The 14,589-nt window shown below is 42.3% G+C and overlaps 1 protein-coding gene and 1 long non-coding RNA gene across 4 annotated transcripts in view; one reads left to right on the top strand and one right to left on the bottom strand.

Moving 5' to 3' along the window:
* Positions 1-14,589, top strand: part of LOC127911077 (uncharacterized) — a 133,985-nt gene that overhangs the window by 39,424 nt on the left and 79,972 nt on the right. The window lies entirely within an intron of this gene.
* ankhb (ANKH inorganic pyrophosphate transport regulator b) overlaps positions 1-14,589 on the bottom strand; it is a 97,589-nt gene that overhangs the window by 26,239 nt on the left and 56,761 nt on the right. For all 3 annotated transcript variants that reach the window (XM_035800591.2, XM_052477343.1, XM_035800593.2), the window contains 4 exons: positions 14,456-14,574; positions 12,867-12,950; positions 12,258-12,428; positions 9,293-9,427 (listed from right to left, as the gene is read on the bottom strand). In XM_035800591.2, the coding sequence (XP_035656484.1) occupies positions 9,293-9,427; positions 12,258-12,428; positions 12,867-12,950; positions 14,456-14,574 (509 nt within the window). The remainder of the gene's footprint in view (positions 1-9,292; positions 9,428-12,257; positions 12,429-12,866; positions 12,951-14,455; positions 14,575-14,589) is intronic.

The raw sequence follows: 14,589 nt of genomic DNA on the forward strand, positions 1-14,589 counted from the left end.
AACATTGCGTCAGTGGATAGCTGGGTGTTCGCATGAGTTTTGCTAGCGCAACAGAGTGGGGCAGCCATCGTCTCTCCCTCTCCTATTGAAAAAGTGATTGTCCCGGTTGATATATTATCGATTATGTATTTTAAAAACAACCTGAGGATTGATTATAAAAAATGTTTGACATGTTTCTGTGGACATTACGGATACTATTCGGAATTTTCGTCTGCGATGTCGTGACCGCTCGAGCCTGTGGATTTCAGAACATAACGCGCAAAACAAATGGAGGTATTTTGGATCTAAATTGCACTTGTGATTTCATGAAAATTAAATATGTTTAGCAATTTTATCTGAATTTGGCGGGTGTTGATGACAATGATCCCGCTAACGGGATGGGGTGCGTCAAGACGTTTTAACCTAGTTACAGCATTGCTTTCAGGTTAATTAAAGTTTAATTACCAAATAATCTATACAGCTATACAGGTATGATTTAGCGTTAACATTGATTCAGCAAATAAATGTGCTTTTGCAAATTCATTCACATCTAACACATTACCTACCCAGTATTGATGGTCATTAAATAGACTCAAATCATTTTTGCAGCTCCACATTTTTTTTATAATGTGCAAGCTATCAGAAGGGGTGGTTCCGAGTCCCCTGCTAATTAGTGAACCATCACCCATTCAATTATTGATCACCGACCTCAGCAGCGATACAAACCCTAATAATGTCATTAGCGGAAAAACATGAAAAATCTACCATCGGGCGCAGGCATTGTAAAGGTTCTCTCCACTTTAGCCCTTGTGTATCGCCATCAGAGATTGGCATCGGTCCAGTACCGCAGTGCTCAGCAGAAGCACGTGCTAGAAATGGCTGATATGAAGGGACAGTTGGAGCGAACCGAATTACAAAAGCATGAAATGTAAACATTTTGCTTGCCAAGGAACTGTGTTTGAAAACAAAACAATTCAAAGTAATTGCAAAAACGTATGACGATGAACGAGCACAAACTCTTCAACAAAATTGTTTCCTACAGAAACAACTAGATTTAGCCATAACTACATACTATAACTATGTGCACTGAGAGTCGGGAAACAAGTTCAGGAAGTGAGTGTTTTAAGGAGATATTACGACATCTTGACACATTCCATCAGCAAACCTGAGTGACCCTTCTTTTCATGATTTCGGGCCAGCAGTCTATGTGAATGAGGAACTTACATCCTCCTTGAAGTCGTGCAATACTGTAGATGAGATTAACTTCTCTTGCCCTTCGGACACTTCCATAAGCACTGCAGCTGTCTCAGCAAAAAAAGCATTGACGAGCAGAGTGTACTCTGCTTCCGATGATACATCCTCCGCTTTGTGTGGGACTGTCACTCCTTACAATGACACTAACGGTGTCAGTCCCGCAACTGACCCGATGACTCCCACTGGTCAAACACTTTACGATATCACAGACAGATATCCTCGTCTCAGTTCGCAGGTACTGAAGAGATTGCCACACACCGGCGCTGTGTTGACTTACAGGTCTCGACAGCCACTGAGTGTTTTGAAGCACAAACACCAGGAGATTTGGTTGAAAGATTACAGCCAATCTAATAACGTGGCTGCTGACAACTCATACATAGGGTCTGATCTTTTCGTTTGTGCCTCAGATACCAACACCAAGTGCTGGTGGGGGATCCCGAGACACTAGCCCAGACCCATGATGAGCCTCATCGAGGCCGGTGGGGGGGGTCGAGACTACTTGCAACATTATACGAGGCTGCCAAAGCAGAAAACAAATCTAGTTGTAAGCTTCCCCATGAGAACAGAGGGGATCGGACAGGCCACTCAATGGGGCTAACCTTAGTACACACCTAAGATATCACTGAGGTGTACCACACTGGCTGTAAAAGAAGTCCACTGGACTTTTCACCTCCCAAAACAAATGGTAAATGTGTAGTATCAACTACAATGCAACTAGTAAATCGCTCTAATCATGTGTTCCGGTAGGATAACATTTTGGAATGAATTGGTAGGATAACTGGTCCCCTTGGGTACCACTACCAATGCTAGCAACAGTCAGACCAGTCAAAAGCAGTAAGAAGGTTAGAGACCTAACAATTCGAATTGCCATTGATAACAGCGACAGAGGAGGTAGTAGTCACTCAAATTGCAACACGTGGAAGGGAGTCTCCAAAATACTCTTCTGATGGTCAACACACACATGCCACTAATAAATAGAACCCTCCAATCTGTAGGAAAGTTATTAGAAGTCATGAACCATGATCTCACTGCGTACGACCGGTTCAGTGCCTATAGAGTACTTCCGTTGCTAACATTGAACCTATTTGGTTAACTTTAGCTAGCTATGACAATCAGTTTGTATTGCTAGTACTCTATGGATTGGGATTATGTTGGTTCATTGTTTAGCCAGCTAGCTGCATGTCTAAACAAAATACCCAAAGTTAAAGCTTACTGTTCGCTAGCTAGCTGACATTAGATGGCTGGCTCGCTAGCTAACTTTACGTTTATGATCTGTGTATAGTATGCCATTTCGCATTTCTAGTTATAGCCTAATGTTAGCTAGCTAACTAGCTAACATTGAACCTTTTTGGTTAATTTTAGCTAGCTATGAAATTCAGTTTGTATTGCTAGTGCTCTATGGATTGGGATTATGTTGGTTCATTGTTTAGCTAGCATATCTAAGCAAAAGTCTCCACTTCGCCAGATGATTAAGTGACCCATCAAGTTAGCCAGGTGTGTCTGACGGTGATTACGTTTATCATTGTATAATAATGACAACATACTTGTATCTGGAATTTGTCTTTCAGCATCAGTAGAACAAGCCTGACTATCCTCCACCAGCAGTACAAGGAGAATGGTCTAATGCCTCCCATCAAAAAGACCTGTAGAACACACCTGTCTCTCCTCACCAGTCATACAAGGAGAATGGTCTAATGCCTCCCATCAGAAAGAGAGCTGGCCCGAGCAAGCACAGGTTACACCTGAAGCATAAGGACTTGCAGCGAGTGGTGAACTTCAACAACTATGCAGAGGATAATGCAATAGTGTTACCAGGACGCCACCCAGGACACAAACACTTTGGTGGAAAGCTGCTGCCATCTCATGATGACAAAAGCAGCAGTGTGGCGTTTCTACAAGGAATCGATGACAACACTTGGTATGTAAAGCACAAACAACACGTTTTGATTATTTAATTGACCTCCAACACGATTGGCACCACTTTTATTGATCTCACATTATTTCTGTATTTTCCAGAGGTACGTGTTGTCGGACTGTGTTCTTCTAGTTTACAAGATGATGTTTCTGTATGCAGTGCTGCTGCTCTGCACATTGTAGGTAAGTGAGTGCTGCTGCTCTGCACATTGTAGGTAAGTGAGTGCTGCTGCTCTGCACATTGTAGGTAAGTGAGTGCTGCTGCTCTGCACATTGTAGGTAAGTGAGTGCTGCTGCTCTGCACATTGTAGGTAAGTGAGTGCTGCTGCTCTGCACATTGTAGGTAAGTGAGTGCTGCTGCTCTGCACATTGTAGGTAAGTGAGTGCTGCTGCTCTGCACATTGTAGGTAAGTGAGTGCTGCTGCTCTGCACATTGTAGGTAAGTGAGTGCTGCTGCTCTGCACATTGTAGGTAAGTGAGTGCTGCTGCTCTGCACATTGTAGGTAAGTGAGTGCTGCTGCTCTGCACATTGTAGGTAAGTGAGTGCTGCTGCTAGGGCACATTGTAGGTAAGTGAGTGCTGCTGCTCGGGCACATTGTAGGTAAGTGAGTGCTGCTGCTCTGCACATTGTAGGTAAGTGAGTGCTGCTGCTCTGCACATTGTAGGTAAGTGAGTGCTGCTGCTGTGCACATTGTAGGTAAGTGAGTGCTGCTGCTGTGCACATTGTAGGTAAGTGAGTGCTGCTGCTCTGCACATTGTAGGTAAGTGAGTGCTGCTGCTCTGCACATTGTAGGTAAGTGAGTGCTGCTGCTCTGCACATTGTAGGTAAGTGAGTGCTGCTGCTCTGCACATTGTAGGTAAGTGAGTGCTGCTGCTCTGCACATTGTAGGTAAGTGAGTGCTGCTGCTCTGCACATTGTAGGTAAGTGAGTGCTGCTGCTCTGCACATTGTAGGTAAGTGAGTGCTGCTGCTCTGCACATTGTAGGTAAGTGAGTGCTGCTGCTCTGCACATTGTAGGTAAGTGAGTGCTGCTGCTCTGCACATAATGTTGCATAAAGAAGTATTACGTTTCATGTTACATTTTCTTTTCATTAACTTATCTTAATGTTTTTTTTGTGGTTTGCAGGTGCACTATCCTTCTGACCCTATGCAGCCAGGCCCCATCTACTTTTTAACCCCTCGCAAGTGTGCCTTGTTTGGTTTCTGCTGTGAAGGAAACCCACAACAAGTCAACTACTTGATTGATGAAGACATGTCACCCAGCAAAGGCAGCAGCGCAATCAAGTTTGCCCCAGACTGGTGCTTTGGCCTCATCAAGCAGCGTTTCAGAATGACCAGAGTGAACACTTTGTGTGAGATTTCTGGTGTTGTGTAGGACAGCACTGTGACCGGGGTCAACATCCCACAGCTGGTTGGACTAGAGGATGGTACAGTGCTGGTGGAAAGTAATGGCTGGCAACAACACCTGACTCCGTAATTCAGGCCGCTGCCACAGATCAAGCAATACCACTTAAACTTTAGGTGATCAATTTAACCATTTGGCTGTACCGTTTACACCTTCTGTAGATACCCATTCACTTAGCAAGATGTGGCCAGTGGTGTAAAGTACTTAAATAAAAATACTTGAAAGTACTACTTATAGTTTTTTTGGGGGGGTATCTGTACTTTACTTTACTATTTATATGTTTTGCAAACTTTTACTACACTACATTCCAAAATAAGATAAATGTTCTTATTACTCCATACATTTTCCCTGACACCCAAATGTACTCGTTATATTTTGATGAAATTGTTCAATTCGCACACTTATCAAGAGTACATCCCTACTGCATATGATCTGTTAAGACTCACTAAACACAAATGCTTAGTTTGTAAATTATGTCTGAGTGTTGGAGTGTGTCCCGGGCTAACAATCAATAAAAAAATAAAATTGTGCCCTCTGGTTTGCTTAATATAAGTAATTTGAAATGATTTATAATTTTACTTTCTAGAAATTCCATTTACTTTTGATTCTTAAGTATTTTTAAACCAAAATACTTTGACTTTTACTCAAGTAGGGCGACTTTTACTTTTACTTGAGTCATTTTCTATTAAGGCATCTTTACTTTTACTCAAGTATGACAATTTAGTACTTTTTCCACCACTGGAAGTGGCTGGGGGTTATATAACTTCTTTCATATGATCCATCAATTTAGACAAGTGTGTCTAGAGAAAGTGTCATCTAATATTTATAACATATTTTTATTTGTACAGTTTCTGTTTACCTGGAATGTTTCCTTATTGTAGGCTACTACCACTTTTAGTCTTAATCTTTACTACACTACTCACTGTTTAGTACATGACCTCACATGTGAATCCTTAAAGAGATGGGTGGGGCTGTGAACAATGCTGAACGGGTGTTGAGATGGGTGTTCCACTAGGTACCAAAACATTCAAAGGCCATTTTCTCAAAAGTGAGTTTACATGTTTATCAACTTTCTAAGCAGAATTAATTTCCCATTGTTCCTCGACTGCAGTGTATGATATACCATTTTGTAGCGCTGAGTCTGTACTTTTATCCAATGTAAAAACACAATTTCATTTTCAAAACCAATTTGAGCCGGTCATTTCAAATTCCTTATATTAAGCAAACCAGACGGCACAATGTTCTTTTTATATTGACAGATAGCCAGAGGCTCCAACATCAGTAGGGATGACCAGGGGTGTGTGTGAATTGGACAATTTTCCTATCAAAATGTAACAAGTACTTTTGGATGTCAGGGAAAATGTATGGAGTAAAAAGTACTTTTAATTTATTTTGTAATGTAGTGAAGTAAAAGTATAAGTTGGCAAAAATATGAACAGTAAAGTAAAGTACAGATACCCGCAAAGAATTCTTTAGTACTTTCAAGTATTTTTACTGTAGTACTCTACTCCACTGGCCACATCTTACTAAGAAAAATATCAATAACGATATCAGTGATAGACGAGGTAGTTATATGCATACCATCGGGGGTAACGTGGCTGATCAGCAGGATCCATTTCTTTAGCAGCAATGCATGGCGTGTGTGTTTGGAGAATTGAATAGAGGCACTGCAGATAGTGCTGATGACTGTTCCGTCCGAACCACACACAAACAAGGGAATCTATATTCGGAGAGCCTGTTTCAATTCACCTCCCAAGTTTAGATAAGAAGAATAACCTCATACAATGCAATGAAAATTATATTCACCTCAAGTGCTGGTGCTGCTTGATCTGTGGCAGCAGCTTGAAGTACAGAGTCAGGTGTTGTTGCCAGCCATAGCTGACAACACTGCATTTTATTTTGTTATTTTGACCAGTTGTCATTTTCTGCAAATAAATCCTCGAAATAACAATATTTTTACTTGGAATTTGGGAGAAATGTTGTCAGTAGTTTATAGAATAAAACAGAAATGTTCATTTTACCCAAACACATATAAATAGTAAAACCAGAGAAACTGATAATTATTTCCAGAACTGTATGTATGTATGTATGTATGTATACACACACACACACATATACCGGTCAAAAGTTTTAGAATACCTACTCATTCAAGGGTTTTTCTTTATTTTCTACGTTGTAGAATAATAGTGAAGACATCAAAACGATGAAATAACACATATGGAATCATGAAGTAACCAAAAAAGTGTTAAACAAATCAAAAACATAAAGGGAACACTTAAACAACACAATGTAACTCAACAAGTCAATCACACTTCTGTGTAATCAAACTGTCTGAAGCAACACTGATTGACAATACATTTCACATGCTGTTGTGCAAATGGAATAGACAACAGGTGGAAATTATAGGCAATTAGCAAGACACCCCCAATATAGGAGTGGTTCTGCAGGTGGGGACCACAGACCACTTCTCAGTTCCTATGTTTCCTGGCTGATGTTTTGGTCACTTTTGAATGCTGGCGGTGCTTTCACTCTAGTGGTAGCATGAGACGGAGTCTACAACCCACACAAGTGGCTCAGGTAGTGCAGCTCATCCAGGATGGCACATCAATGAGAGCTGGGGCAAGAAGGTTTGCTGTGTCTGTCAGCGTAGTGTCCAGAGCATGGAGGCGCTACCAGGAGACAGGCCAGTACATCAGGAGACATGGAGGAGGAAGTAGGAGGGCAACAACCCAGCAGCAGGACCGCTACCTCCGCCTTTGTGCAAGGAGGAGCAGGAGGAGCACTGCCAGAACCCTGCAAAATGACCTCCAGCAGGCCACAAATGTGCATGTGTCTCCTCAAATGGTCAGAAACAGACTCCATGAGGGTGGTATGAGGGCCCGATGTCCACAGGTGGGGGTTGTGCTTACAGCCCAACACCGTGCAGGACATTTGGCATTTGCCAGAGAACACCAAGATTGGCAAATTCGCCACTGGCACCCTGTGCTCTTCACAGATGAAAGCAGGTTCACACTGAGCACATGTGACAGAAGTGACAGTCTGGAGACGCCGTGGAGAACGTTTTGCTGCCTGCAACATCCTCCAGCATGACCGGTTCGGCGGTGGGTCAGTCATGTTGTGGGGTGGCATTTCTTTGGGGGGCCGCACAGCCTTCCATGTGCTCGCCAGAGGTAGCCTGACTGCCATTAGGTACTGAGATGAGATCCTCAGACCCCTTGTGAGACCATATGCTGGTGCGGTTGGCCCTGGGTTCCTCCTAATGCAAGACTTGTTTTAAGGACATTACATCAAAGTTGGATCAGCCTGTAGTGTGTTTTTCCACTTTAGTTTTGAGTGTGACTCCAAATCCAGACCTCCATGGGTTGATAAATTTGATTTCCATTGATCAATTTTGTATGATTTTGTTGTCAGCACATTCAACTATGTAAAGAAAAAAGTATTTAATAAGAATATTTCATTCATTCAGATCTAGGATGTGTTATTTTAGTGTTCCCTTTATTTTTTTGAGCAGTGTATATTTGAGATTTGAGATTCAAATAGCCACCCTTTGCTTTGATGACAGCTTTGCACACACTTGGCATTCTCTCAACCATCTTCCTGAGGTAGTCACCAGGAATGCATTTCAATTAACAGGTGTGCCTTGTTAATTTGTGGAATTTATTTCCTTCTTAATGCATTTGAGCAAATCAGTTGTGTTGTGACAAGGTAGGGGGGTATACAGAAGATAGCTCAAGTCCATATTATGGCAAGAACAGCTCAAATAAGGAAAGAGAAACAACAGTCCATCATTACTTTAAGACATGAAGGTCAGTTAATACAGAACTTTGAAAGTTTCTTCAAGTGGAATCGCAAAAACCATCAAGCGCTATGATGAAACTGTCTCTCATGAGGACCGCCACAGGAAAAGAAAACCCAGAGTTACCTCTGCTGCAGAGGATAAGTTCATTCGAGTTATCAGCCTCAGAAATTGCAGCTCAAATAATTGCTTCACAGAGTTCAAGTAACAGACACTTCTCAACATCAACTGTTCACGGGAGACTGTGTGAATCAGGGCTTCAGGGTTGAATTGCTGCAACAAAAACCATTACTAAAGAAAACCAATAAGAAGAAGAGACTTGCTGGGGCCAAGAAACACGAGCAATTTACATTAGACCGGTGGAAATTTGTCCTTTGGTCTGTAGACCAAATTGGAGATTAAAAAAACCCCTCAATCAACGTCAACAAAACAAAGGAGATGATCGTGGTCTTCAGGAAACAGGAGAGGGAGCACGCCTCTATCCACATCGATGGGACAGCAGTGGAGAAGGTGGAGAGTTTTAAGTTCCTCAGTGTGCACATCACGGACAAACCAAAATGGTCCACCCACAAAGACAGTGTGGTGGTGAAGGCGCAACATCTGACCAATACAATTTGAAATGGCCAAAATGTTGATTTAGACGTTTGCAAATTTCACACATTTTTACGATCACTAATGTCATAATATTTTGGGTAAAGTAATAAAGTAGTTGAAATATTTTGGATAAATTGTCATAAAACTGACATATAGAAATATGACAAAGTATGAAAATTCACATCATGAATTCACTATGATATTTGTATTATGTACTGGACCATATCAAAACCAAAAGCATTCTGGGGTGGGGGGACACTACTACATTGTTCAGAATATCACCTTCTTGCTAGACTGGAAAAGTGTGTTGTGTGCTTAAAATCCTCATATGAGGTCGGTAGGACACTTGCCTCGGTGGCAGCCGAGCTTCCCTTGAGGTCCCGGGAGACAAAGAGGTTGACGATAGGCCTGCTGATTCTCTGCATGGCCAGGATCAGGGCCAGGGGCCACCAGAAACTCAGCATCTTCTTGATGGTAGCGTCACCCTGCGGGCGATGGAGAAAGAGGGAGGGAGGCATGGGAGAAAGTGATGAGCATTCCCAAATGCAACTGTGCAATAAAGTAATTCCATTGTAACTAAAGTTCCATCATATGGTGGAATATTAAGTCATATTATATTGTAACTAAAGTTCTATCTCAGGGAACCCTGTGCATATTGCCACGTTACTGGTACCCTCAAATCAAATCACTCAATTTTATTTGTCACATACCTGTGTTAAGCTGATTTTATTGCAGGTGTAACGAAATGCTTGTGTTTCTAGCTCCAACAGTGCAGTACTATCTAACAAGTATACAGTATCTATTGTTGTTTAACTTCTTCGATATAGGGGGCGCTCTTTTAATTTTTGGATGAAAAACATTCCCGTTTTAAACAAGATATTTTCTCACGAAAAGATGCTCGGCTATGCATATAATTGACAGCGTTGGAAAGAAAACACTCTGAAGTTTCCAAAACTGCAAAGATATTGTCTGCGAGTGCCACAGAACTGATGTTACAGAAAAAACTAGAATGTATGCACACATGACTGTAAGTCGCTTTGGATAAAAGCGTCTGCTAAATGGCATATATTATTATTATTATTATTATATTACTTCTGTCATCATGAAGTGCTTTGAGAGACTAGTCAAGGATCATATCACCTCCATCTTACCGGCCACCCTAGACCCACTTCAACTTGCTTACTGCCCCAATAGGTCCACAGACGATGCAATCGCCATAACACTGCACACTGCCCTATCCCATCTGGACAAGAGGAATACCTATATAAGAATGCTGTTCAATGACTATAGCTCAGCATACAACACCATAGTACCCTCCAAGCTCATCATCAAGCTCGATGCTCTGGGTCTCAACCCCGCCCTGTGCAATTGGGTCCAGGACTTCTTGACGGGCCGCCCCAAACTTCGCTGATTCTCAACACTGGGGCCCCACAAGGATGTGTGCTCAGCTCCCTCGTGTACACCATGTTCACCCATGACTGCCTGGCCATGCACGCCTTCAACTCAATCATCAAGTTTGCAGACAACACAACAGTAGCAGGCTTGATTACCAACAACAAGACGACCTAAAGGAAGGAGATGAGGGCCCTCGGAGCTGTTTCCTTTGAAGATGTTTATATGATTTTGGTAATCGGAATGACTTGGAATCTTATTGTTGTGTTTTTTTAGATATACACACACATCATTCAGACATTCGTGTTACTGTCGACAATAAAAAGTCCTCAGAAACATGCGTATTCTCCCTAATTATATTCTACTAATTATATCACTGATGAACCAACAGTCAATGAACTGAATGACCCGCTGTTTATAATGTGTCACTACTGTCACACCCTGGCCATAGAGGCTTTTATTCTCCATTTTAGTTAGGCCAGGGTGTGACTAGGGTGGGCATTCTAGTTTCTTTATTTCTATGTTTTCTATTTCTGTGTGTTTGGCCGGGTGTGGTTCTCAAAGGCAGCTGTCTATCGTTGTCTCTGATTGAGAATCATACTTAGGCAGCTTTTTCCCACCTGTGTTTTGTAGGTAGTTTTGTTTCACCAGACTGTTTTGTTCCACTTTGTTATTTTGTTTCAGTGTTCAGTTTGAATAAATAATCATGAACACGTACAACGCTGTTCTTTGGTCTTCTTCTTCAGACGAGCATTACAGAACTACCCACCATCAAAGGACCAAGCAGCGTTGTAAGGAGGACTGGACATGGGAGGACATCCTGGACGGCAAAGGATCCTACACGTGGGAGGAGTTCCTGGCCGGAAAAGATCGCCTGCAATGGGAGCAGCTCGAAGCAGCAAGGAAGGCAGAGGCAGCTGGGCCAAGGATTACACCGGGACAAGGCTGGCACTAAAAGACCGGGAGGCCACTCCCAAATTTTTTGGGGGAGGAGGCACACAGGGAGATTGGCTGAGCCAAGTTGGAGACCCGAGCCAACTCCCCGTGCTTACCATGGCAGGCGTCGTACTGGTCAGGCACCGGGTTATGCGGTGCACTGGGTTATACGTGTTCTTAGCCAGGTGCGCTACATCCCAGCTCCCCGCATCTGCCGGGCTAGGGTGAGCATCCAGCCAGGAGGGATTGTGCCTGCCCTGCTCTCCAGACCTCCAGTACGTCTCTACGGCCCAGAGTATCCTGCGCCGGCTCTGCGCACTGTGTCTCCAGTGCGTCTGCACAGCCCAGTGCGTCCTGTGCCTGCGCCCCGCACGTGCCAGGCCAAAGTCACCATTCAGCCAGGACGGGTTGCGCAGGCTCTTAGCTCGAGACCCCCAGTGTGCCTCCATGGCCCTGTGTATCTGGTGCCTCTGCCAAGGACAGGGCCTCCTGTATGTCCCTCCAGCCTGGTGAGTCCTGTTTCTCCAGCGACGACGGCCTCCGGTCCGGAGCCTCCGGCGACGGTGGGTAGTTTTGTGGGTAGTTGTTTTGTTCCACTTTGTTATTTGGTTCAGTGTTCAGTTTGAACATGTACGACGCTGCGCTTTGGTCCTCTTCAGCAGATGAGCGTATGAACTTCCTTCAATCACACCCATAGAGCATTGACATGCAATGTGACTTACTGTAAAGATTTTTAACAGATCATGCATCCTCAGGTAGTTCATTTATATAGAAGCTCTACACTGTTAACTTTGACACCTGGGGTGTGTTCAGTGAGGTGAAATGTTCAGAATATTTTAGATTGAAATGTAATACATAGAGTTGACAATTCACAATTCTACATAAGGATAATCATATGTTCTACACAAAGCATTTCTAACATCCAAACAGACCACTGTAGAAATACAAAGTTAATCTCCTGACCCCATCTGACCTCAGATAACCTACCCCCACTTCAGGCCCGCTGGACTCTGGGATGTTGTCGTGGATGTTGCGGTAGTAACCCAGTCCTACAATAGTGAAGCGCACCAGGGCCCCCATGTAGAGGGACAAGATGGGGATCAACATAGGCTCCAGACACTCCAAATGACTGTGAAGCAAGATGGCCACAAAGACAATCTGGAGGGAAAGATGGATAGAGAGAGAGGGAGGATGGCAGGAAGTGCAGAAAGAAGATTGTGGTTGGTGTGGTTTTAAGAGGAAGACAAAGAGAAAGGCAGACATGTTGACATGTCCTAACCAGAGAATCAGAATGACACATTCACTTTTGATCACTGTACAACTTCTCTAAGCCATCTCAAGTAGAAGGATCTGCTAATATAGGTCCTTAATTTTAAGTTGCAATGATAAAATAAGGATTTTTATACTTGAGGCACACAGAGTCAAGCAAATGCAAATAGTAAAAAATAAAAATACTACTAGATTGCACAATGCAGTACAAAATTAACTAATGCCCATACTTCTCCCTATACTCTGCTTTGCACCCTCCTGAATCACTATGACAATATGTATATCAAATGCAATTCATGAATAGACCCATTGATAACTGATTCTTACCTGAGCTATGACATCAGAGACGGAGGCACAGCCCACTAATAGGCTGTGTTTGTGCTTCAGTAGAATACCGGCATGTGTCCAGGCCTGAAACAGAGGACAAACAGCCCAGTTATCTATTTCAATAGGGGCAGATACAGTATATAATAATGCATCAAATTAATTGTAACAACAATGACAAACATTGTATTATTTACAACAAGTAGTCAACAAAAAGTAGTCCACTAACAAGGCAAGACAACTAGACTCTTTTTCAAACTGACTCCTCATAATGTGATTGCTTGCTTCAAGAATTACTCCATTTCTAGTCAGCTAAAAACACTCAAAACATAGGGGCTGTTGTTTGAATGTAGGCTAAGTGAGGGTAAGTCATTTCCACAAAGGGCCTGCGTTTTACATGTAGCTCCTATTTTGTGTGTGTGCTTGGTTTACCTTCAATGGTCCAATGCAGCTGTTTTTAATCGCAATATCGAATAATTTCTGGGTAACAATTAAATACCTTACTGTGATTTGTTTTCCATTAAAATGAGCAATTTCTCAATGAATTAGGACTGTCTGGGAGCGGTAATGTCACCAGGCAATCCAAAACTCCATCCCACAAAAACAGGCTGAAATTTCAGGCGTTTTTTTCCAAACAGCTCTGACACTAAAAGGTGTTCCTAATGTTCTGTACACTCAGTGTATATAAAACACTGAGTGGGCCTTTAACAATGGAACATTATTTGTATTGTGCCTTTCTGACTATTTTTTTCTATAATATAAAACAGTACAGCCACAAACAAAGCAATGCATATAAAATAACAAAACACAAACAAATTAACCAATTTGCAAAAAAATTCTCTTTGATTTTGTTGCCTGTGTTCTTTAAGTGTGGCATTCGATTTTGAATATTCACAAATACAGTAAGTAAACTGTTACTGTGTTTCACGTAGCATTTTTTCCCACAATGCAATATAATGTATGTACTCTACTGTATTCAGTTTATACAGTATGTACTTTTGATTAAACAGTAATACTCTGACATTTACAATATATATATATATTTATTTTTTTACAGTAGCACACAAACCAGAACACTTCATCCAGGGTTAAAGAAAAACAGAAATATATATATATATATATATATATATATATTAGTAAATAACTAATACTACATGGAAAAATAGGAGATAACAGTACACGTAGACCTACACCAACACTGCTGTTAGATACATTGTATAGTGTAACACAGATATGCTAATTAAAAGCAGAAGTGGTTTTAAGATATATTGTGTATATATATTGCATATTTTATCTAGGTCGCACGTTCTCAGCGATAGGTCGGAATGTCAAACAAAACACCACCTCTGTCACAAGCCAGAGACTAAACGAGTAGGGTGAAGTTGCCCCTGGGCGCTGATCTTGGGTCAGTTTAGCATTTCACCCACTAATGATTAAGATCAGGATTGGGAGAAGGAAAGGTGTTCCTAGATCTGTACTTCGGGGAAACCCCAGAGCATTCTGAGTAATAGGTCATAATGTCAGAACACCGCCTCTCTGACAAGCATTTCCCAAGCTGAAAGGGAACTAGAATCCAGCAGGCCACAACTCACCATGGCATCGAGTAGCGGGAACACTGCCAAGTAGAGGAAAGCCCGCCGGGTCTTGCTTCCGACAGAATCGTCCACATGGTGGAGCTTATTGATGATGTAGTAGCCCAATTCTGTGTAGGCTAATGGGACAAGGA

The sequence above is a fragment of the Oncorhynchus keta genome, chromosome 23, assembly GCF_023373465.1.
Source record: "Oncorhynchus keta strain PuntledgeMale-10-30-2019 chromosome 23, Oket_V2, whole genome shotgun sequence".
Taxonomy (NCBI): Eukaryota; Metazoa; Chordata; class Actinopteri; order Salmoniformes; family Salmonidae; genus Oncorhynchus; species Oncorhynchus keta.